This window comes from Copidosoma floridanum, unplaced genomic scaffold, assembly GCF_036245765.1.
Source record: "Copidosoma floridanum isolate Cflo_tuat_1 unplaced genomic scaffold, Cflo_Japanese_pri ptg000012l, whole genome shotgun sequence".
Taxonomy (NCBI): domain Eukaryota; kingdom Metazoa; phylum Arthropoda; class Insecta; order Hymenoptera; family Encyrtidae; genus Copidosoma; species Copidosoma floridanum.
In genome coordinates, this window is record NW_028321889.1 from 2,712,148 (window position 1) to 2,736,779 (window position 24,632).

The 24,632-nt window shown below is 36.5% G+C and overlaps 2 protein-coding genes across 4 annotated transcripts in view; one reads left to right on the forward strand and one right to left on the reverse strand.

Annotated features, from left to right (window-relative positions):
* Nucleotides 1-126: 126 nt before the first annotated feature.
* On the forward strand, nt 127-10,210 carry DCTN1-p150 (dynactin subunit 1). 3 transcript variants are annotated; one of them, XM_089590601.1, is made up of 20 exons: nt 127-586; nt 919-1,079; nt 1,467-1,499; nt 1,680-1,736; nt 3,070-3,235; nt 3,900-3,962; nt 5,246-5,383; nt 5,457-5,594; nt 5,673-5,912; nt 5,982-6,236; nt 6,298-6,414; nt 6,558-6,801; nt 6,877-7,159; nt 7,235-7,576; nt 7,664-7,983; nt 8,069-8,360; nt 8,463-8,658; nt 8,728-9,117; nt 9,202-9,366; nt 9,470-10,210. In XM_089590601.1, the coding sequence occupies exons 1-20, from the start codon at nt 398-400 to the stop codon at nt 9,686-9,688; spliced, it is 4,008 nt and encodes a 1,335-aa protein (XP_089446727.1). In that variant the 5' UTR covers nt 127-397; the 3' UTR covers nt 9,689-10,210. The 3 variants fall into 3 exon arrangements, with proteins under 3 accessions (XP_089446727.1, XP_089446728.1, XP_089446726.1); XM_089590602.1 differs by having other exon boundaries at nt 3,088-3,235; nt 7,664-7,992; XM_089590600.1 differs by having other exon boundaries at nt 3,088-3,235.
* Nucleotides 10,211-13,561: 3,351 nt separating this feature from the next.
* Nucleotides 13,562-24,632, reverse strand: part of LOC106638463 (putative G protein-coupled receptor No18) — a 38,893-nt gene continuing 27,822 nt past the window's right edge. Inside the window, exons 5-8 of the mRNA XM_014351618.2 lie at nt 20,740-20,852; nt 19,524-19,953; nt 15,661-16,099; nt 13,562-13,861 (exon numbers count right to left, since the gene is read on the reverse strand). Of these exons, the coding sequence (XP_014207104.2) occupies nt 13,644-13,861; nt 15,661-16,099; nt 19,524-19,953; nt 20,740-20,852 (1,200 nt within the window). The 3' untranslated portion in view covers nt 13,562-13,643. The remainder of the gene's footprint in view (nt 13,862-15,660; nt 16,100-19,523; nt 19,954-20,739; nt 20,853-24,632) is intronic.

The following is a 24,632-nucleotide window of genomic DNA, read 5'->3' on the forward strand; positions in this document are numbered from 1 at the left end:
CAGGTTCACTAGGTGTACTCCACTACTCCATAATATACAATAAATACATTCCACTAACTACATGCAGTGAACGAACCTATACTGTCTATGTACACACACACATATATATAGTGACGTAGAGGTCGGTGGCGTCGACTGCTAGTGCAATTGTCACACTTCCTCCGACGATAATGACATTATTGACTGCTAATAATTCGTAGAGTGACAATTTTGGAGTGTTGGTGTCCTTTCACTGGATATACTTAATAACTACAAGTGCATAATAGCCGAAGAATAAATGTATAGCTAACAAGCGGTGCGAAGATAAAAATCCTCTTCACATTCAAGCACCGTAGGACTTCCACTTCCTGTGTTCGTTCGTGACAGAAAGCGCAGCTGGCCTGCATCTGGCTGGGCGATGGCTGGATCAGATTCGAAAATATCGCTAAAAATCGGCCAGCGCGTCGAGATCGGTGGCAAGGACTGTCAGGGCGCGATAGCCTATATCGGACACCCAGCTTTTGCTGCTGGCAAGTGGATCGGTGTGATACTCGATGAGCCAAAGGGCAGGAACAATGGCACTATCAAGGGCCAGTTTTATTTCAAAGTGAGTTTTTTCAGCTACCTCCTTACTTGGTTTGAGATTTTGTCATTATCTAGAGCAGTGGAACAGTATTATCATGATGCACTTACTTTGAAAATCTAATGATGACACTTAATAATAGAGTGAAATTTTTAAGATTATATTGTTGTCTGTTTATTGCTATTATTTATCACTATTTTCAAGTTGTAAGCCTACTGAGCATAAATAGATAACAGTAATAACCAGTTTGCTTGTGATCTTAAATCTTATAAAATCAGCTTCAGCTGCTAGTTAAAAAACACTTTTAGTCTATGTGTGTGAAGACTACTGATGATAATTTTTTTTTTTTTTTCCAGTGTGCAGAAAACCATGGAATGTTTGTGCGTCAGTCACAGTTGATCCTAATTGACGAAGTTGGAAATAGGATGGAGCCTGTTAGTCCACCCTCTGTAGCTGCCAGTGGCCCCACAACCCCAGATGAATCTGGAGCTTCCAGGGCCAGAAGTCGACTCACCAGGTGAAACTTTTTGAACTTATTCCAAAGAGCTTATCTTTACAGGATATTTTCTTTTTTTAATGATGCATCTCACTGTCTGATACCCCCAAATTGTTGAAATAGTGATAATCAAGGTGTAATGCACAGAATTTTTTTACCATTTCCTCTAAACTATATTTAAATTTTTGCAAGAAAACAGTTTCAAATTTCTATTGTTTTAAGTACATATTGCCATGAAAACTGTTAACAAATGACTTTAATTTACTTGTAATTTCGAAAAATTTCGATGGATCTCAAAGAATGTGTGTTACACTTTCATTGAATGCATAGGGAATGAGTTCCTTACTAAGATAAATTTTGCACAAAACCATAAGAACATAGGCTCAATTGAGAAATTTTTACCATCAGCGCTGGCATGCGTCAAAGGAATCAGCCGACTGCGTAAGTTTTTAGACAAAATAATCAAGTTCCTTTAATTTTTTGTGAAGTAAATTTTTCGTTGGTCTGTAAAATAACAAAAAAGTTTTAAAAAACCATTACTCTAACTAATTGGCTGAACTCCAAAATTAACCAAACAAACATTTTATTCGTTACTCCAACTGCTGGGATGAATAAATAAAGAGTACGAAGAAAAACGTCGCCGGCTCAAGTCATACAACAAACAGAAAAACTTTCAGGGTAAGAGGCCTATACGAGTGAATCACAGTGGAAATTGAAAAGCAACGTAGACGTACCATCTCTATCACTGTTTCTTCACTGTCTAAATTTGCTTCTACATACATGTGTATTGAAGATGCAATTCGTAACTGCTTTTATTGTGCTTGTATACATATAATTGTGAAATATCTCGTACTTTTACCTAGAAACAGCAGATTTAAAACTACTTTGAAAGTTTTTGAGCGCACACACACGTACACTTAAATGCTATTCTATTTTTATTTGTTCATTGTGTTGTAATCAATTTTTTTCCAATTTTGTTTATTGTTTATCAATAGATTTGTTTTTTTTTTTTTTACTATGCAGTGGTGTATACCCTTTAGTCAGTAGAAGAGGCAATCTTGAAAAAAGTTTGTCCAGCATTTGGCTTGTGAGATTTGAGAAAAATCTACAATGAATACCGTACAACTTCATAGGAAGAATGCACGCTACACGCATTTTTGTTGCTCAATATGACTTGTTAATATACATATGGTATATATGTTGCAGAGGAGAAAATAGTGGTGATTCACAAATTTTTTTAAATTTGAGTATTCAATATTGATATATTACAAAACGACTTTAGTTACATTTGATCACATTATAATTTTTAATGCAATGCCTCGCCAACTTAGTAAAGGTGTTTAGAAGGATTGGTAATTCTCATTACGACAGGTTTTATTCGACATATTTATTTTACTTTCAGTAAAAGTCCTAAAAGTGTACCAATGAACAACACGTGCAATGTACGAATGAGAACTACAAAACAACTTGGAGTTAATAATAATATCCAAATGTGTTGATCTTTTCGATTTTCAGACGAGAAATTTCGTATTATTTAAAAAACAACCGTTGAACCCTTGATGATACTGCTTATTATATACTATACAAATCTGTATGAATTATGTTTGCATTAAAAAAACACTACTGTGTCAGTCAAGTAACTAACTTTCAAAATAACATTTTGTACATGAAGTACTGTGCTAACAACATTAATTTTTTCTTTTCTGATGATCTTGAAGTCTTAAAATTCATAAAAATCGATACTTTGTTTTCTGTTTTATTGGTGTTTATATTCATGCAACGCGAAACAATTCAATGTGTACATGTAATTTTCAAGCAATGGCACTCCAATCAAGTTGATTTTTTACTGTTGTCCCGAATAACTTGTAAAAATCACCGGCGCAAACATCAATAAAACCGAGAATCCATGTTATTATTTTTGTGAAAAGTATACCATCACCACAGTTTCTCCTCTAAATTCTGCAAACGTGCAATGTAAACGAGCCACTGCCGATTTTGTCAAAAAAAAAAGCACCTTCCGTGTTCGCAGCTCGAGGCTGTCACTGGCAGGAAGCAGGAGCCACTTGGCCGCGCCTAGTACGGAAAATCTCAGCTCCGCTGTCGGCCACGAGCGCAAGGATGCCGGCGAAACGCACATACCTATTCCCACGACCACCAAGAGGGCTTCCTTCGTTGAGGTTTATTTTCATTGTATTTTCGTATTTTTTTTTTTTTGTCCTCCTATTGTTTGACCGATTGGTTTGAACATCCAATGAAAGAAGAATTTATTTGAAAAAAACAAAACATCTTTGTCACACTTTTTTTTTAATATTACTCATTTCTAATGTGGTTGTCTGTGTTCCATGTGATTAAAAATTTAATGGTTTTTTACCGTTATATTATCTTTAAAAATACAGCTGTTCATAAATGTTACAAAACAACTAATAATCATGTCTAGACGTGCATCGTCTTATTATTATTTTTTTTTTTTTTTATTTTTTTTTTTTTGAAAATTCCGGTGAAAGGTAAATCTTTCGTTCTATATTTTTCAAATTGTCCTTCACGATACACGTGTAGGGATTTGTGACAAAAGATCGAGATCAAAAATATTGCCAATGAACCGATAACACAACGAATGCACAAACGAACAGAGGTTGTTTGTCTCTCGCAAAATAAAAATTGTATCTGGTGTGCAAACAGCAGATGCAAGTTTATAATCCTCATTATCATCTCAAAAGAAGGTTTGAAGTACTGGTACATTACCACGTTTAAATATATGTGTTTTGGAGCGAAAAAAAAAGAAAAAAAGAAAAAATCACTATCTGGACACTGGAAAACTATGCACAATGTAACGTTTTTCAGAAAATTCCTAGCACGAGCTTGACACCAGGAAAAAAGTCGAAGACCCCTGGCGATCACGACAACGTAACTAATCAAACTCTCTCACTATGTTCTTGTACGATACATCGGCCATCAACTTACTTGTATACGCATCATAACAACACATACATACCTATGTTAATCGTTTTAATTTTCTCGACTTTACCTCTTGATTTAACATTTTGATTAAGTAGCTACAGAATTGGGCAGATTTTCAATACAACGTGACTTCCTGCTGTAGAAAAATTTTTTGAACACAGCAAAGTCAATGAAATCTGCAAAATTGGACCATTCCAATTTATCTTGATCGAAAATGTCCAAAGCTGCACAGCTCTCTTCTTATTGCTACATTAACCGTTTTTTCTACATATTAATCATCATCGTACTTACCCCATTGGCTGTTTATACATGTATCCTCGAAATTTTATTTGCATCTAACATATACTAGTCGTTCTTGCAGCTGTTTACTATTATAATCATAGCACTGCCTATATATCTTACTCCACCTATTTATTAATAAATAATGCGACTCTTTAACAACAGAAAAAAAAAACGTCACAACACCTTCGTCATTATTCGAGTGGTATTGATGACAGTTTAATCAAACTGACTTCCTTTAACTCTATTTTTTTTGTTTTTTTTTTTTTTTTTTTTGTTATTCTGTCATGATTTATAGTAGAACAAATTATAATTTGGTGTACTTGTTTGACAAGTATTGTCATGGCAAAATAGAACAATCAGTAGGAAAGCGAAATACATTAGCACACGGTAGGACTCTGTCAACTAAGTTTATATCCAAGCATCAACATTTGCATCTAAAACTCTCACCGATATGCATCTTTGACTGCGTTAATCTTATGTATGTTTGCGAGTTTTAAATTATTAACCGTTTTCCTGCACACTTACATGCATATAGCTTAATTGTTTTTTTTTTTTGGTGTTTGACGTTATACTATACTACTAGACTAACATAGTCTTTGTCCAACAATTTAGTTGAGGGAACGTTGTAACGATCCAAAAGTATTCAATGAATGTACGAATTTGTCGTTTAAAGAAGCGATAGACAACGTTCTCGATAATGAAATAACTTTAGCGAATCCTAATCCGCAACATAAATGTACACAAATAATATTACTTAGTTGCAACGAGAATAACATTTAGTCAGTGATCTCGATGTAAAAGGTGACTATGGTAGCATTGGCAAAGATTAACACGAATAACTTGTATTAATATTTTAGCTTAAATACACCTTTTACATGAATGTAACATCGTGTGATTATTCAATTTTGTACGTGATATGTGCAATGCTTTTTTTTTTCCTCGAACAGACTGGTTTTGTGGAAACTCTGAAACCACAATTTGTACCTGGTCAAGCCATTGGCCCAAGTGCAGTTCAGTCCAACGTGATAGAGGAAAAACTCACCATTTTACATCTCCAACAAGAAAATGAATCTTTAAAAGCTCAGGTGAGCAAAGAATACGTGATGTTGTCGAACAATTATAAAAAATGTAACCATGCGATCCATCTGTGGTACGTAGATTCGAGATCTTTCGGAACGAATAGAGGTACTACGCGTGAAACGTATGCAAGACAAGGAGAAGCTGAAGGACTTTGAGAAAATGAAAATTCAAATCGAGCAACTCATCGAGTTCAAGGCCAAAGTGATGGAGAGTCAGGTACGAGTATACTCCTTTGTCGATCACCTCAAGCTTATTTTTTTGTTGACTTCATTGTTTGTTGGTGGGTTCCCACAGGCCAGCCTGCAAAGAGAACTCCAGAGGGCTCGCCAAGAAACTCGGGATGCCCACGCTGCGCGCGAACAGTACCAGGATGAGATGTCGGACTTGGCCGAGACCGTCGAGATGGCCACCCTTGACAAGGAAATGGCCGAGGAGAAGGCTGAGACTCTGCAAATCGAGTTGGAACAACTCAGGGAAAAACTCGAGGAGCAAACCTTGGACTTGGAAATCCTGCGAAACGAGATGTCTGAAAAGGTTTTGTTGACGCGACATGAATCTTGATACATTGTTGATGATTCAAGACTAATGAGTGAATGTTGACAGATGTCTGGGAGCACAGTGGTAACTGGAGCGACAACGAGTTTCGAAGTGAAACAGCTGGAACAGCAGAACGCCAGGTTGCGCGAGACGCTCGTTAGAATGAGGGATTTATCGGCTCACGAGAAGCACGAGTTTCAAAAGCTGCAAAAGGATTTGGAGCAAAAGAAATCCGAGATTTTGGAGCTTAGCAGAACGAAAGAAAAGCTGTCGGAACGCGTAGAGGAGATGGAGAATCAAATTGCCGATCTTCAGGAACAAGTAATTATTTTTCGTTTCATTCTTCACGGCAATTTGTTGCGTTAACACGGCAATTTTCCAGGTCGACGCAGCCTTGGGTGCCGAAGAGATGGTGGAGGTTCTCGGTGAACGTAAAATGGCTCTGGAGGAGAAAGTCGCGGAACTCGAGGAAGCCGTCACGGATCTGGAGGCTCTGCAAGTGAGTGACTTTTTTTACAGCAATAATTTATACGTACAATCGTAGAAACCAATGGCAATATCCAACCCTTTCATTCGGCAACGTAAACTGCCCTCACAGTTACCAATAATCCCATTGTTCTTTGATTAACACACTTTGCGCAGGACATGTCTGATCAGCTCGCCGAATCGTCCAAAGAGCTGGAAATGGAGCTCAGGGAGGAATTAGACATGGCGCTGGGTGGCGCGCGAGACGCCTTGCGTCAGCGGGACGCCGCCCTCGAAACTTTGTCCGACCGCGAGATGACAATCACCAAATTCCGCGAGCTCACCCTGAAGCTGCAGGAACAGTGCGTCGAGTTGCAGAATCGACTTCAGTCGACCGAGTCGACCAAGACCGCGGCCAAAGGTATTACACTTGCTTCCCGACTGGTGCCGATCAGCACGGCGTCATCAAAAATCATCTACGTTGTCGTGTTTTTAGGAACGGGGCAACAACTTGCTGAGATCCTCGACTTTCAGAAGACCTTTGCCGAAACTAAAGCGCAAACCAAGGCAGTGGATTTGGAATTGAGGCGGCAAGACGCCGAAGAAGCTCGGAACCACGTACAGTATTTGTTGTCGTTCATGCCTCCGGCATTTATGAACAGAGGCGGTGATCACGATGCCGTTTTGACGCTTCTGTTTGTGCCGAGGTTGATCAAAAAGACGGAAATACTCATTTCTCAAGTGCAAGACAAGTACAAGCCCGTTGAAAAAATCGACCGGTTGGTTAACGCACACATAAATGTTACTGCTTGAAACTGTTGTTGCTTGATGATAACAAACTCTCGTACCTTCAGAGCTGCGGTAGTCAAAGGCCACGCGGTAGCCCAGAGTGCCTTCAGGTCTCGACTGTGCGTACACATGTACGCCCTGCAAACAGCCCTCGGCTGCTTCGAGTCGGCTTTGAACGTCTGTAGTCCCGAACTGTTGCTCAAAATCGGCAGTAGCTATCCTGAAATGGCAGCCCAGGAGAAATCCGTGGACTCGTTGATCGAACTCGCGAGGCGCGATCAGCTCGACGAGAATCTGCCAATGGAGGCCATTGAGAAGTGCTGCCAGTACTTTTGCACAATGTTCGGAATCTACTTTGGCGAGGAGGATTTGACGAACCAAGCACGGCTCGTTGTCAATGGCACTAGGTAACTTGTTACACGATAATTCCCCCAAAGACAACAGTGTTTTGGATAGGATCATCGGATATTTTTTTCCCCCCTCCCTTATTCCAGGTGTCTGAGCAGTGCATGCGACACACTGTGCACCGAGGCAGCTACCACTCGCAATCTCATAGACGGTGAGCCGGGTGACATGGGCTTGCTGTGCCAGCACATCGAAACCGTCTGCGATGCCGTTCAACAGAATCTGAAGACCGCTCGACGACGCGTACCCCGTGAATTCCTTTCGACTCTCTCGCCCAACGAAGCCAACCTCGGCCTATCCAAGGACTGGTATGAGCAAATCGTCACGTGCTACCAACACTCCACGAAGCTGACGAAGGTGTTGCAGGACCTTACGAAAACTTCATTGCAGACCATACTTACTAGTGGAGGTACGTCTCGTCCGAATGTCTTGGTGTTTGCAGTAAATCAACCGAGCAGCTACAACTTTATATACTCGTTCTTAACGTATCGTAGATCTAGATACGGGCCTGAGCGCGTCAAAGCTCAAGGAGATGACGGCCATCTCGACGGAGAAGATCTACGATGTGGACGACATCGGGGCCATAGCCACGATCAAGGCTAGTCTTTCTGTGGTTCAAAAGGTGGCTACGAGTCTCTCTGAAAAGATGGCCGAGTGCGAGAACGAGCTCGTCATTAGCGGCAGTCAAGCTCTTCGCAGGAAGGATAACGTCGAGGAGAACAGCCCGATTTTCGTACGAGCTCAGGCTACCCGTAAGGAGATGGAGGAGACCAAGATTCTCAGCAGGTTGGAGTATATGTTTTTCAACATTTCATTCATTGTTTATTGGTTAGTGTTGCAAGGGTTACTATAGAGCGGTTTTTTTTCTTTTTTTTCTTTTCAAAACAGGAAACTCGAGTCAAGAGACGCTGATGTACGCGAGGCCAAACTGGCTCTCCGAGAAAAACAAGAGGAACTGTCAGAAATGATTTTGAGAAAGGAGTTGGCTGAGAAACGACTCACTACGCAGCAGCACGAGCACGAATTGTCCATCGAAAAGCTAAAGAGAAACTTGGAGGAGGTCCAAACTCTTCTGAGACGAAAGGTAAGACATGTGGCTTTTGCAACAAAACTGATTGCAAATCACTGATACCCTTTTTTTTGGTCGATGTAGGAAAAAGAATTCGAAGAGACGATGGACCATCTGCAAACGGACATCGACAGTCTGGAGTCCGAGAAGGGCCAGCTCAAGGAGAAACTCAAGTCCTTCGGCAAAAAGACCGGCACGGCCACGACACCCAGTGCCGATGGAACTCCCAGTCTCATATGTTCCAGTAGCCCCGGCTCTAATATCGGCGTGCCTGTGCAAGAAGGTGCGTTGCACGATAAAATCCAGGCGCTTCAGGACGCCCTCAAGGAGGAGTCGCGCCAAAGGCAGACACTGCAGTGCGAAAAAATGTTGCGCAAACTTGAATCGTTGCCACCCCTGCCCAAGTTTGACAGCAAGCCCGAGGAAGATAACAAAATCAAAGAGCTGATACAAAGGAAACAGGAGCTGCTCAGGGTAAGCCGTCATGATTTGTCGAGAAACCGTCATGATTTGTTGATAAGTGGTTTGCGTTGACACGATGTTTTTCTTTGCTCGCAGGAAGCAAGGAATATCTCATACTTCCCTGTGGTGCCGGATTTGACGAGAAGGAAGCTTTTGTTGGCGACGGAAGAACCTATCTTCGATAAAGTAACACCGGTGTACAAAATGATAGACAGAGAAAAAAAGATAAGGAATCTAAAGGACCAAGCTGATCTTCTGAGCGTAAGTATGGAGTTTGATCTTAGCGTAAACTTGATGACTTTACCATTGGGAAACCAAATTCATTAGTTTTAATCGATCGACGTATATTTTTGACTCTGTTAAGGCTAAAATAAGAGAAGAAATAATAAAACGGACGTTCGGTGCCCAGGCTGAGGCGCAGTTCGCCGTGTTCCCGTCTCGACACGTGGTATCGGCCTTGAAAGAGGCTAAAGAGCCCGTGCTCGTCGAAGTTGAAATACCGCACAAAGGACCCGGACGGACAATCCCGTTATCGGTGGGCACGCAAGAACTGCGCAAGATCCACCAGCTGATATCATACTGAAGAGCCACCGTCACGATTTTTAATTCGTTTTAGGCGTGCTCGGACATTAATGAAATGATAAGTTGTTTGGTGATACTACATAAGTGCTTTATGATGCATGACAGAGAAAACTGATACTTTCTCTTTGCTTTGATCCTGCAAGTGTATGATATGTGCAAATGAAGAAACTTTAGCGTGTAATTTTGTATCGGCGTGAGTGGTGCTTTCAAAGTCTAATCGATTTCATTACTGCCGTCTTACGAAGGGGTATTATTTATAATCATGATTAATTTACTTTAAATGTACTTAGCTAATAATTTATATGAAATAAAAAATTTCAAGCTTGTAAATTGGTATATTTCAAACGTACATCTTTAAATTACGTACTAATTTAATGTCTCCGTTTTTATTATTAAATATCACACTTTACTTACAAGATGAAATAAAGATTCGATTTAACTTTGACAATACCAATACCCAACTGAATGTATATATTGTAACGGGAGGATATTATGAAAACTGCAATGAAGTATAAATAAAATAACGTGCAATAAAATAAGATTACTTACTTATTATTTTTTTCAACATAATTTATAAGAACAGCTCCAAAAATATTTTAATCTCACTTACTAAAACCAATAATTTCATAAAGTTACTTTTTTTTTATTTAATAGATACACTATTACTATATTACTAGTTTATATAGATAACTACTTCGAAATTTTTGCAGTTTTTTAGCTAATTCACACTAATTTTTTTGTATCATATTTTTGATACAAACAGTGAGCTTGTGACATGTTGTCAATGTATTAATTATAAAATGTATTTTTTTTACCATCAATTTAATAAACTCAACAGCCTTCTTTCTAATGTTTTCAGCAAAAAAAAAAAAAAAAGTTGCATTAGGATTCGAACTGTATACTACTTTAGAGCCTTTTTTGATATATCTTCTTACCATATTCGGTTATCGGTGCTTGGCTTGAATCTCAACGGAAGATCCCAAGTGTTTGCCTCATATCCTTTTTTTTAACATCGGAAATGTATTTCTTATTTCACTCATGGATGACTGATGTGGGACAAAATCCTTTAAAAAATGAACTAGACGATCAAGACGATCCTAAGTTCATGTGATACGATTTTTATTTTTCACTATTATCAATTACAATGTGATCTCATGTTTCTCCCCCTCTAGCACCATCTGCAGCATCTTTTTCAACTCCAGGTGTGAAAAAGTTTTCACCCACAAAAAAATTATACGCATAAAAATAATTTATACTGCATCAAATTAATATTGAAATAAAAATTCTTTTAGACAATACGTCTTGATTTTGCAGAAGTGAAAACCCCAGTGGGATTCGAACTTAAACCCTATACTCTGGGATATAAGAATACTTTATACTGCATCAATACTAATTAATGTTGAAATAAAAATTCCTTTAGACAATAGCAATACGTCTTGATTTTGCAGAAGTGAAAACCCAGTGGGATTCGAACTCAAGAGCCTATACTTTGGGAGCTTCGACTCTTCACCACTATGAGCTCTGATGTGGGAGGAAGAGATGGAGGACGCTGATATCGGAGTTTTCCTACTCTTGCAAATTCCAAAATTACATTGGGTGCTTCAACTGAGTTCAAATCCCGACTGATGCTAATAAAAACAATTCACTGATTTAACAATTCAGCTGGTTAGTATATCCATCATTTAGCCAAAAGGTTTTAATTTATGGCTATTGTTAGTTACCACTAAAGTTAAAACGTAATGAAACATTAAAAGTGTGAAACATTTCGATTATTTCGAATAAATATTTATTATTATTATTTTAACTGAGTAATATAAAATATATACATTTAATAACTACTTTTATTTTTTTTATTAAGAAAAAAAAAAGAAAATTAAAAATCTTGGTATCGAGAGTATAGTATATAATTTGCAACAGCCATTCTTATCTTGTATACAAAATCGAACTAAAATCTTTAGAATCATTCCACAAACTTTATACACTTACATCTTGATATACAAACGTATACAATAAATTGTTTGTTTATTTTATGGCTATGTATACGTATAATATGCGTATCGATTTTAACATTAGTACGGTAATAATTGTATAATTATGTTGAACGTCTGCTCAGTTCGATAAACAACTAAATGATGAATAAATTGAGATTTGTGTAAATACTATTATAGATACAATATAGTATAGTGATTTGTATAGCATTTACGGTATACTCAGTAGAGGAACTGTGTTTAACATGAAAACCAAACTAACGCAAGGTTTCACAATACTGAATCAAGTGTTTTTTTTTTTTAAGTGATGCTTATATACTAGTCGATGATTAGTTATAAAACTTGTCTACGCTACATATCGTCACCCTGGAAAGATAAAGGGGATAAATCAGTGGTGTAACTAACATAGGGCTAGGCAAGGCAACGCCCCGGAGCCCCTTCGGAGCCAAAATTTAAATTTAAATTTAAATCCGATTGATGTTTGATTCTACCAAATAAAAGGGAAAAAGTTTAACAATAATGTCATTACGGTAATTTGGGATGAGAAAGTTAAAGATACTCGAGTAAAGCTGAAGACGGTAAATTTCGTGACTAATTTTATCGTAAATTTCATTCACTGATGCCAGTTATTTTCATATTTTTAAACATCAGTTGGTTTAAAATTTTCACATTCATATTGAAAATACATTTTTCTTTTATTTACGATCAAATTATATCATTTTTTTACCCAAAAGTACTTATTGACCTTTTTTCCTACTACTTCAAATTGACTCCTTTAAGTTGGTACATAATCAAATTTTCTTCCTTTCTCTTTTCGACGATAGTGTACATTATATAAAGGGCTGCCCACTTGAAATTATCGATAATAAGTTTTGAGTCTGTTCAAAACTTTTGCAGTCTTTACATGACATTGGGAGACTTTACAGTTATCAGAAGTCTTTGATGATTTTGAAATCTTTCGGTAGGCTTTTGTGAAATTTCAGAGATTCTGAAAAATGTTATCTGACGTCAAATTACTTAAAATTCTTTTCGAGAATTTTTCAGTCCTTGAAAAACTTTGGGAGACTTTAAAGTCATCAAAGGTCTTACACGACTTTGAAACCCTCCAGTAGATTCCCAAAATCTTTCGTAAACTTGTGGAGATTCTCAAAGACTTTATTTTACTTTAAACGACTCGATTCTTTTCGAGACTTTTGCAGTCTTAGTTTATGACTTGAAAAGTGCACAGCACTTTGACTCACTACAATGTACTTTTTACATAAATTAATTTTATGAATAAACGTATCCTAAAATTAATTTACTTTTTAATAAAATTAACAATCTAACAAAACTTTGAAATGACAACGAGTAGAAATATACCTTTTCCATGAATAAAACATTATACAAAGCGTCAATTTAAATTACTCTTTGGTATTCACTATAAGTAATATATGCATGTATATAGTTTATGATACGCGATTTTACGAGTCTTTTTTTCGATAACGAGAGTATATATGTACCTTTAATGGAAACTACAATTTTACGATACACTCGATGTTTATTTTATACAGTGTGGTTGTAACTATCATTATTTTTATAGTTATATATTTTTATTTTTTTTTATTTTGAAAAACACAATGTGACCCTGTTATCACTACACCAATGATACAATTTTCAAGAATCCAATCTCATAGTGTATTATATATTTATATGTTTTAATATCAACGTAGCTTCATGCAATTGCACACCCTCACGACGACATACAGCAAAAGTACATCACACGTGATTCCTCCGTGTGGACAAAAAACCAAACGCTCACTCGTATTTTACAATTTATCAATCCATATTGCATCTGCGCTTAAGATCCCCCTCCAACCTTCACCGCTAGTTCAAAGCACCGCTTCATGAACCGGCACGTGAATCCAGGGTCTGATTGTTATTGTTGTGCCGTGGCTCGCGGCTGAAGCTAACCGCGAGGCTGGGCCTGTCTCACGTTCTCGAAGCTTGTCGCCTCCAGCTGGGCAGCGCAGTGACCGCAGCCGAGCCACCGGCGTGCTGGTAAGCGGTTCGATCGGCCGCCTGGAAGTTCGAGTCGAACGGTGGTCGCTGGGGCGCGCACATGCGACAGGTCAGTCGCCAGAAGGCCATGCGAAAGTCCGCCGAGTAGAACGCGTAGATGAACGGGTTGATCGCCGAGTTTATCCAGCCTGGGGACAAGAGCGACAGTTTTGGAGGTTAGAAAGTCAAGCGCAACTTCAAATTTGATACATCAAATGATATGCGAGGGGTGCACCGATACAAAGGATATTACTTTTATTTCAGCTTACGTTTTAAGTAGTTAAATGAAAGTAGATTGTTGTTCGAGTAAGGGCTCGTTATGACTAATGACTAAATAATATATTTTGTGTCAATATAATATGTAAGAGGTTGGAAAGTACGTGTACTTATTTATCAAACGATTCAATTGGCCCCAGTTCAATTATTAACGAATATGTTATTTTAATATGAAGTACTTCGAAAAATCCTTTTTTTTTTTTAAGCATTGATCTGTTAAACCGAACAGATAAAAAATATTGTAATTTGGCCAGAGGACTTCATTTTCCTTGCAAAATTAGTGGGACTAATGTAATTCGATTATCTATTCATGAGGTTTTTCTAATTAACATGCAACTTCATTTTTACAGTTTCAATCAGTAAATATTCACCAAATTTTACTGATTCAATTTAAGGTAGTGAAAGGTAAGTCGTTTCAGAAATCCAATTTTTTGGTGAATATGCAGTTATTTTTCCTCGCCAATGTAAAGTGGAAAGGATGTAATGGGCGTTTTTTGTTTTGACAGCGAAGCAATTGAACTTTGGACAGGTCCTGATTGTTTGCCCTCATTTAGGACATGACGGCGAAATCGATAATTCACGCGAGCGTTGGATTGATGTGTATACTTTAGTACCGAAATAAGTGATTTTTATACCATGCACCAGAAGCCACCCCCATTGTATAGCCTTTGTTTCGTCCGGTATTTATTGTACTACGATACTTTTTTATAACATTAGTTGGATCGTTTATTTATTTGTTATTGTGTATATCAATGAATTTTTACATTTGTACATTTAGATTATACAATCCATCAAAAAAAAAAATAAATAAAAATTTTCAAAGATATCCACTTTATCGTAATACCTGTTTTGATTTAATACGATTGCTCATTACTGTAAAAAATGTTGTGGCTTGACATTAAACCACGTCAATTCTACTTTAAATTTTGTCAATTTATTTTTAAACAATTATACAAATTTTTTCCAACGAATAATTGCACCCTAAAAATTGCAGATTCAAGATTGAGTTTAATCACGTTATTGCAGAAAATTTTAAATAATTAAACTACAAGGTTGCATTAATATTGTTTTGTATTCTGATTGTACAATACAATACAATACGAATTTAATGAGGCCGACAAAAAAGTCAGCAAGAATTTATTGCCTTTCTTTACGATTAGGCTAAGCGACATATGATTCAATATCACACGCTGAAGTATTACTTTCATAAGCCTGTAGGTAAATCACATTGATCCTGACACGTCGTGAAAGTTATACGAAGGAAAGAAAACCGTAGACAAAAGTCGATGGCTTGAATCCGGCTTTGTGCAAATGTTACATCTGTATGAAAAGATGAAACACACTTTAGTCCTTTGACGTGTAAACTTAAATATATATCTGCCGGATCTGTCTACTCGGCCGGTTCATTGTAACGGCATCGTTTTTACATTATGCCGCAACATCAAAACGTCTGGTGTATAAATTTTATTCGAGAGAAAAAGGAAAAACATATTATTTGCTCCAAGAAACCCAGGAAAGACTCTTCTCTCCTTGAATTATGACTTTTCTCCTCCTTTCGTTTTCCATCGTAAAAGTTACGAGGAATCGTGATTTCTACACGTTAGATATTCTACAATGGCTCCTCACCCCAAAACGGTATTTATTTAAAGTAGTACCGCAAAGTTGTGCTTACCGAGCCAAGTGAGCACCAGCGTGAGCGCATCCGGCGGTCCGACGGGCATGAACGGCGTCGCCAGGTAGCAAATGAAGAACGGCAACCAGCAGGCAATGAAGCCACCGACTACCACGGCCAGGGTGCCCGCGGTCTTGGTTTCCCTCGTCACCCTGTTGATGCAGCTGTGCTGGTGACTTCGCAGAGTGCCAACCCGTGACATCGGCCGCTTGTTTGGGCTCGTCACCGCTTCCGAGCCCGGCACCGTCAGCGACGTCGCGGTCGTTCCTGGGGCTGTTGCCGTCGACGCCTGTGTTCTCGCTGCGGACGGTGAGGTTTTGTTGTCGGCCGGGCTTGTCTCGCTGCCAGTGCCTTCGGACACCGAGGCTGTCGAGGGCCGGGAACCCAAAAGCGAGCGTGGAGACTTGGACAAGATTCGCGCTCTGCTGTCCGTGGTGCTCTGAGGAATAGAGTTATTGTTTTTTTTTTTTTTTCTTTTTTTTTTTCATATAAAAATATGTCAACTCTGCTGAATGAGATCGCAGGAATTCGTTTGGTGATTTTTGAGGAACACTAGTTGTGTCTGACTAAACGCTGACCATACTACTCAAATATGTTTGATCGAGTTTTGATTATTATTGTATTAAGAAATATGAATTGAGCTAAAAGTAACCACAGAAGGATACGAATTAAAGTTGAGGATACGTTATTTTTTGTAGTATATGTTGTGTCTGACTAAACTTTGACTTAACTACTTATGCTTGATCGAGTTTTGTATTCTATTGTTTGAAAAAGTTTAGTCCGAGTTATGTCATCGTAAGAAGTTGCGAGAGAAAATTTGGGGGCATTATTTTTTGTAGGACAAGTTTTGTCTGACTTAACACTGACTATACTACTTAAAAAAGTATACGTTTCTATTTGTACTATTTATGTACACTAAATAAATTTAAAATAAGCTAAATGTGAATCTAACGATTGGTGAGGAAATGTTTAGGACATGCTGTTTTTTAAATATTAATTGCGCCTGACCAAACGTTGATTTTATCACTAAAAGTAGCCTGATTAAATTTTTGTTTATAAATGATGTTATCCGAGTTGAATATAGTCACAGGGAGTCTCGGAGATAGGTTTGGAACACGATGGATTTTCCAATAAGTGTTGTGTCTGATCAAACATTGACTTTACTACTTAAAGTAGCGGTTAAGTTGATGAGTCAAGCAAAAAATGTGCAGAAATACGATTCTCAATGATTCATTCGTCACAATTTGCAATATTAAACGAGGGGATCGTTGAAATAGTGACATTGAATACTGTCAAGTATGCTGAATACTTTTTTACCACTACTACCGACGAGTTTTTTAATATTGCTGGAAGATTTACTATCTTGTATTACCTTCATTATGTGCGTAGATCCAAATTATTAATAAATTTGTCGAAATTCGTGTAAGAGAGAAAGTATTGGTGGATAAACTTTATTAGTGAACCAAAAAAAAAAAATCAATCACTATGGTATATAAAACGTGGATAGGAAATATGAATAATAGATTCGTTTCTAAAACATACATATCATAAATAGGTATCTTACTGCCCACTGTACACGAATGAGCTGACACGCACCAGGTCAAATCCAAATATCCAAAAATAAAGAAGAGCAAAACTAATAATAATACCTAATAAAAAAAGAACGTGTACAAATCAATAAACGTCGTGCATAGGGTTAACTGAATGTGATCACCTGCAAATGACAGAGAGCCAATCTTTAATGGTGTGAGTGGGGCTGACGTATCGTAATTTTTTTTTTTTTTATAAATTAGCAATTTTTCACGCTATTTGGGATGGTTCCACGTAACACTTTTTAATTGTACAATGCTCCATGCATCTACATCTTTGAAAAAATTATGAGGTAGAGAGAATAGGAATCAATTACTCTATTTAGTTTTATTTTCTCCCTCTCCAAAAAAGGACCTACAGTTAACTGAAACAAAAAAATTTCAGCAAACATTTTAGGGATCCTGTTTTATCGTCTGATCCAAAGTATTCGAGATGGGCTTTAATTAAAATTTTGATAGAGTCGAAAACATTTGAAAGTTTAAAGCAAATTTAAGTTGTCCTGAAATTCAATCTCGTTAACTTTTTTAACGTTTACCAAAGATCAATATCAAAGCTTGTTTCAAGCGTTTTTGATGGCTTTTGAAAAGAATTTACTACGCCGAAAAAGAATTGTAGTATTTTTTGTCATCAATATTTTACCATCCCTATTTTTTTGAGGGTGTGCCAACGGATATTATTTATGCATCAGAAAATGTGAAAGACATAACAGCACATGAATTTTTTAGTCGTTTTAGACATTCTGTGGCGTCGAAACCATTGTTTCATCATGTCGTTTTTTCCATTTCATGTTTTTTAGAGGTTTCGACGTACGCATAAACTTTAGATTTTATACGAAGCATTTTTTTAAATCCATGATATTGCAGCTGACTGATTTTGCTACGAATAACTGTACACTCTCTACACAGAATTTTTTAAAACAAAAAAATCTACGAGAATTTGTAATAGATTACACATGTTAACAAAACAAAACGAAAATACTGATGGATATTACTTATAACATCTCCTATTTGTTATTTTTCATTTTCTATTGACAAAACTCCGCTCTTATTTTATTTATTTATTTTTTTTTTTTCATAATAAAGTGGAATAATAATAAAAGGATTGAACGGGAGAAGAAAGCCAATAGACCTCTTATGACGAAGGATCCCCTTTTTCATTTAATAGGATCAAAATGTCTCTCGAGTACCAAATCGCATTATTGTATCAGTTTTTGCATTGTTGGTAGATCTCCTTTTTTTTAATACATCGTGGATTGTACACAATTATATTTAATAAAGGCATTTATTTTATTCATACTTTTTTCTCTACTTGTTATATCAGTTGCAATACACGCAGTTATTTTTATAATTATTTATAACTAATTTTACATTTTATTATTCAATGAGCATCACACATTACTTAAAAAAAAAATAAAAAAATTTTACTGAAAATTTTTGTTAATTTTTTTGTTACAGCAAACCAACTCAATGAATCTTGTGTATTCAAATTTTTTAAGAGTATTTTTGTTCTAAACGCCGAAGTGTTAATAAATACTTGATGATTTAAAAACCTTTGTTTTAATAAATTACAAGGTATAATATAAGTATACATCCGTATAATCAATTTAATACAGTTCTTTGTCTCTGTTTTTCTTTATTAAGGACAAACAAATAAAAAATTTTTACTCTGGATCACTTCCATAGCGTAAACCTGTTTTTTATTTCAATTATTACAACAATCTAATGCATCTAATTTTCTGTAAAAAAAACTTGCTACACAAGACACATAATCAATAAAAGGGCCTCAGACACGAGACAAGTAATACTTTAAGATGAAATTATTCGCAATAATATGATGGGGTGCAATGATAAAAATTTTTGTAACAGATCAAACACTCAAGAGAAGATACTTTTGAAAAAATGGATTTTTATTAAATTTTCATGACTGATTTTATATATTACAGTTGCTGTGGATTATTTTTTATTGAGTTGAATACACCCCTTGTCTTCTAACTACAACCCCAAAGACATGGACTGTGCAAGTTCATTGTTGAAAAAAACATACCAAGACCAACAAAATACAGGAACGCTCCAACTCGGTCCTGCGTCTACAATGCAATGGATTTCTAGTGCCCTAAGCTAATCTACTCTGAGGCAGGAGCAGATCATCAACACAACAACGTATCAAGTAAAACGTATGGGTAAGGTTCCAAGGACATGGATAAAAAAAAACTACCTGTATATACGAAAGAATGAAAATTGAAATTCACAAGTATGTAGCAATGAGTGACTCACCGTGGAAAAGTACCTCCGCTGGGAGGCACGATTGACCCTGGGAAAGTGGCTCCCCGTGTCGTGGCTGCTGCCATGTGGGCTTCTCTGTTTGCCCGTCTTCTTGTGATCTCCGGAACTAACGGCATCCGCGCTCTCGAGATTCCGATGTCTCTTGGCAATGACCCACGAGATGCGCCCGTACACGTAGAGCATCACGAGCATGGGCAGAAAAAAACTGCCCATCGCCGAAAATATCACGTAAGACGTGTCCATGTTGTACGAGCACTTTTTGTCGATTTCTAGGGTATTGCGAGCACGGGGGAAGCAACCGAGCAAGGGTGGACTCGTAATCGTCACTGCAAGAGCCCACACGAAGACTATCATCAAGCCGGCTAGTCGCTTGCTGCGCCTACGACGACTGTAGATCAGGGGCTGCGTTACTGCCAAGTACCTGAGATTCAATCGCATTTAACATTACTATTAAGTGTATCGTGTTTTTAGGAGGTTTCATCGGAGGGAACGAAAATGTCCGATTGAAATAAAAATTACAATGGAATTTGCGTTTTCATTCATCAAGTGTAGCAATATTTGTAAAGTTTTCAATGTATTGACATAAAACTTTTGATGAGACAATAATTAAAACCTCATCTATTGTGCAAACACAATTACGACAAAAAGTTTCTTTTTCATTTAACACCGCTGCATATAGCATTGAAAATTGATAAATGGGTTTAAAAAAACAGTACACGTGGCTATGAAAATTTATTTTCCAAGTAAAACTGGCACCTATTAAAGAATCCATTAGAGGGGGAGAAAAAAAAAAAGAAAACGCATTATGCGCGCGTAAGAAGAATACGACACTTGTTCAGCCCAAGAGTCTCGGGTCGCATTTTAAATTCAAATCAGCATGGCTCGCGTGCACACGGCTGCCGATAAAGCTCACGAGCAAACAAAGATTTTATACGTTGCACATAGCCCAAGAGCCGCGCGAAAAGAGAAAGAGAAAGGAAAGAAGCTGTGCATGGGATTTCAAGAGCTCCATACAGTTGCAAATCCCATTGAATTAAAAAGGAAAAAAGGAATGGAAAATAATAGATTTGCGTACCATGCGTCAATGCATGCGATGAAAAAGGTTTGCGGAAATGTGGAGGAAAAAAAAAATAGAGTTTTACAAGTACACGCGAGTCTTGGAATAAAAACTAAATTCTCTTTAATCTAAGTAGGTATAGATACTTGCCTGTCTATCGATATAGCGCAGAGTGAAAGAATACTGGCGGTGCAGAGCATGACGTCCAAAGCAACCCATGCGTCGCACAGTATCTTACCAAGCTCCCATTCACCATTGTTCAACTGTGGAAAAAAAAATTATGTACAATAGTAAAAAGTACATTCTTCAAAGCACATTGTTTTAGGATACGGTGTACAATGTTACGGTATACTGGGATACGCGGCGTAATTAATTAATTATTCATAAAAAAGCGCTCAAGCTTTGGATTTTTTTATAAGAATATTTTTTTCTAATGGTAATTTGTCTTATCATGGATGACAATGAAACGTAGTTTTACCTATTGCACCAAGTTTCTTTTTTTATTTATATTTGTAACTTAAAAATCATGGATATGAAAGGCAGAGCAGATCACTTTAATTCGTCTGTCTGGCCTAACTTGTCTGTATCTACTTAACTGTTCAGACGAAACAAGCAATACCTGTGCACTGTTTTGTTTAATTGTGGATCAAAATTGTGGAAAAAAAGTCGAAAACAAATGTATGAACAAATGGTAAAAACGTGTTTTTATTTATAAACAACAAAATTGAAAATAATTATAAAAAATTTCTAAAGATGTAAAAAATTAATTTTTCCTTTATAGATTTTCGATGAGAATATTTTTGTATGATTTCTTTGTGTATTTTTTGTTGTAGAAACGCTAATGGATGTGCGTTGAGAGGAGTATAGATTTTTTAGTCCACGAATTTATGTCAGAAAAAAAATTGTAGCATACCAAAAAAAACCTTCCCTAAAATGCCACTGAAAAAGTTGGAGATTTCTGTTGGCGTAACTTTTGAAAGAGAAAAAGACAAACTTCCATAGCTTTGGAAACACCTAGACTGAAAGCTTCTTGTGGTATAAATGTAAGTCACAAGCAACGGAACTCAAATGGTCGCGTTGACGATTAAGCCAAGAATTAAAATCATTAATACGTGACTTTGGAGTTTTATCGACACCATTTTTCCTTTGACCCGTTATTGTTCTAAAAACACCATTCAAAAGTACCAAATAGTCAGATACACGACGAACCGTCGACTCGAAATCCACAATTATACTTACGTATATGTATACATGCGTACATGCGTGCAAATCATTTGGTAAACATCGATAACTGCACTCGTGACATCGCGAAGGTCTTATCCAAAAATACACTTGACCCAAGGCACGTTCGCGCTATCCCTGAATGTTTACTGTGCGCTCTTCAATTGCATTTCCAAACGGAGCACACAATGGCTCTTTCCCTTCTCTAAATTTGCATCTTTGCGCGTACATGCGTGCACATAAATACGTACACAAGTTGGGAGTCGTGGGAATTCAAAAAAAGGCTTTTTTTTATTTCAATCCTCACATCCTTTGTACATTTAAATGTTGGAAAAATCGTTATGAACACTTTTGACTTTCACGTACAAGTGCCGTCAGTTGTCAAAGCTTTGGGTTTTAATGACGATCGAGTTTAATTTATCGACTGTGCATTCTCGTATTTTTTTTGTTTTTTATTTTTTACTTTTATTTTTTTTATTTTTTTTATTTTTTTTTTTTTTTGATACAAGCTCTGTGACATATTACAACCTTTTTTTTGAAGAAAATTAAAATGTACTGATATTATAAAAAATTACGTTGTATCACATAGTTGTATTTATTACATACATAGTACTCTGTTATAATACTAAAACGTGTTAATAGTGTATTCGTTTGTTTTCATATTAAATATATGATATGTATTTCTTCCTTTAATTACATATTAAAATAAATGAACCGCAAGGATGAAAAATTAAAAACGTACAAATCGTGACGTAAACATTGCTGGATGGGAATTTCTGTTGAAAATTATTCTGGCTCATTAGCTTAATTTTTTTTTTCACGCTAATAAATCTCAAAACTCGTGAAGAGGAAGAATTGAATTTTCCCTTTCATTACTACGCACAGGTAATTTGCAGGAGAATTCTCGCTTTCACGAGCTTTTAATGCAAATTTTTTGTGGTCAAGACGTGCTCGGGAAAGAATTTCAAGTTAGTTGAAAATTTATTCGATACTGTTACGCTGCTAAAATATTCATGACCATGATGCCGGGATAATTAGTAATTACTGAACAGTAACGGAATTTTTTTTTTTTTTTCAATGACACGAAGTAAACTTTTTTTATTTTAAGAATCAATAGCGTAATTTCATCCTTAAATCTTCGTTGGTATATTCGTGATAATAAAACTCTGGCAAGAATATTTTTTTCAATATCACTTAGAGCGAAATTTTACCATAAGCAAATCATTGGCGAAGCAATGGAAATCAATGAATACCAAACTGAATTTTGATTTGTTGATTTTGCATTAATGCTACAGTGATGACTATGCTGGTGAAAGGTAATTCTAGGCATGCCATCGATATATTTTTCGTCCTGGATTTATTATTCATGGAACGAATAATCAAGCAACCACACGACTCGGTGCGAATTCGGATAATTTATTACATCTTGATTTCTTTTACAAGCAAATATAATCATGTTTGTGATTAAAAATTTATGTAAAATTTTGTTTCAGATAAGCTTGGCCACATGCTGTTCAACAAATTTTTCAAAGTATACCAACGTATTTTTACGTGGGCCAGTATGCGTATAATTTATTCGTTATTACAATAGGGGGAAAATGTCAAAAATCAAGAAACAGTTTACTAGAACAGTACGAAGTATATATTCTCTTACAACAAGATAAAATTTTATACAAAGGAACTATACTCTTCATACATTTTTTTCCAATTCTTAGTTTCTCATTCAATTTCAATCCCAATTTACGTCATTTTATATTTTTGTTCCTATTACTATAGCTGTTTATAGAATAAAAGGGCTACGGTACAATGAATAAGTAAATATACGAATCCTGAAAATAGAGATAGCAAAGCTATTCTGCTATTCAAAATCAGAAAACGCATTGTATCCGTGTTAACTTGTAGCATGAGTGACATTGTCAGCCAATGTAAGGTGAGAAAGAGTTGTGAAACGCAATAGAAAGACGATGGTAGAAACGCACATGAAAAAGAAAAAAAAAAAAAAAAAAAAAAAAGAAAAAAGAAAAAAGTATATAAGCCAGTAGTGCAGAGAAGGCTTGAATGAAATGCAAATGCACGCCCGACGAACCGAATGAGATGGACCGACCCTTCACGGCTCTCCATTGAAGCTCGCTCTCGGCTACCACTCTTTGTCCCCTATCCTCTATACCACGTATTTTTTTATTTTATTTACTTTTTTTTTTCTCTTTCTCTGTTTCCGTCAATGTGTCTTTTCACTGACACCGCACCGCAGATGCAAACAAAGCTCGCGTGAATTTGTAGCGCTGAAAGTAGCTTCGCAGCCCAGGGCTGGATTCGATGGATTTGTCGCGGATGTTCGTTTACGGGAGTAGTGATGATTACAGCACTCAATTGAAAATTCGGTTTTACGAGAGAGATAAAAGGTTATCCTTTTTCTTCAATTTGCTAAATTAATCGATACTTTCAAAGCGCTTCGATAAAATGTTTCTTTTTATACCAGATAATTTAATAATGAGAAAATGGAGAGTATAGAAATTATATCTTTGTCAAGATCAAAAAATAATGCCGTCTCGGATTTTCCGACAGAAATATCACTGTTGTTTCTCAAATGAAGCCTTGTACGTACACCGTTTACGTGTACTGCTTTTACGTTCACTGCTATTTACCTATTAAAATGATTTTTATTAATCATAGCATTGAAAGCTTCCACGTGTTTATTCATATCATCGAAATGAGTAGACTAGTATTGATAGGGTCTATGGCACCTGAAAAAATCATATGAAAGTATTTCTGATCGTTAGGTCAATAATTATATTTTTCATACATTCACAAAACCAAAATTT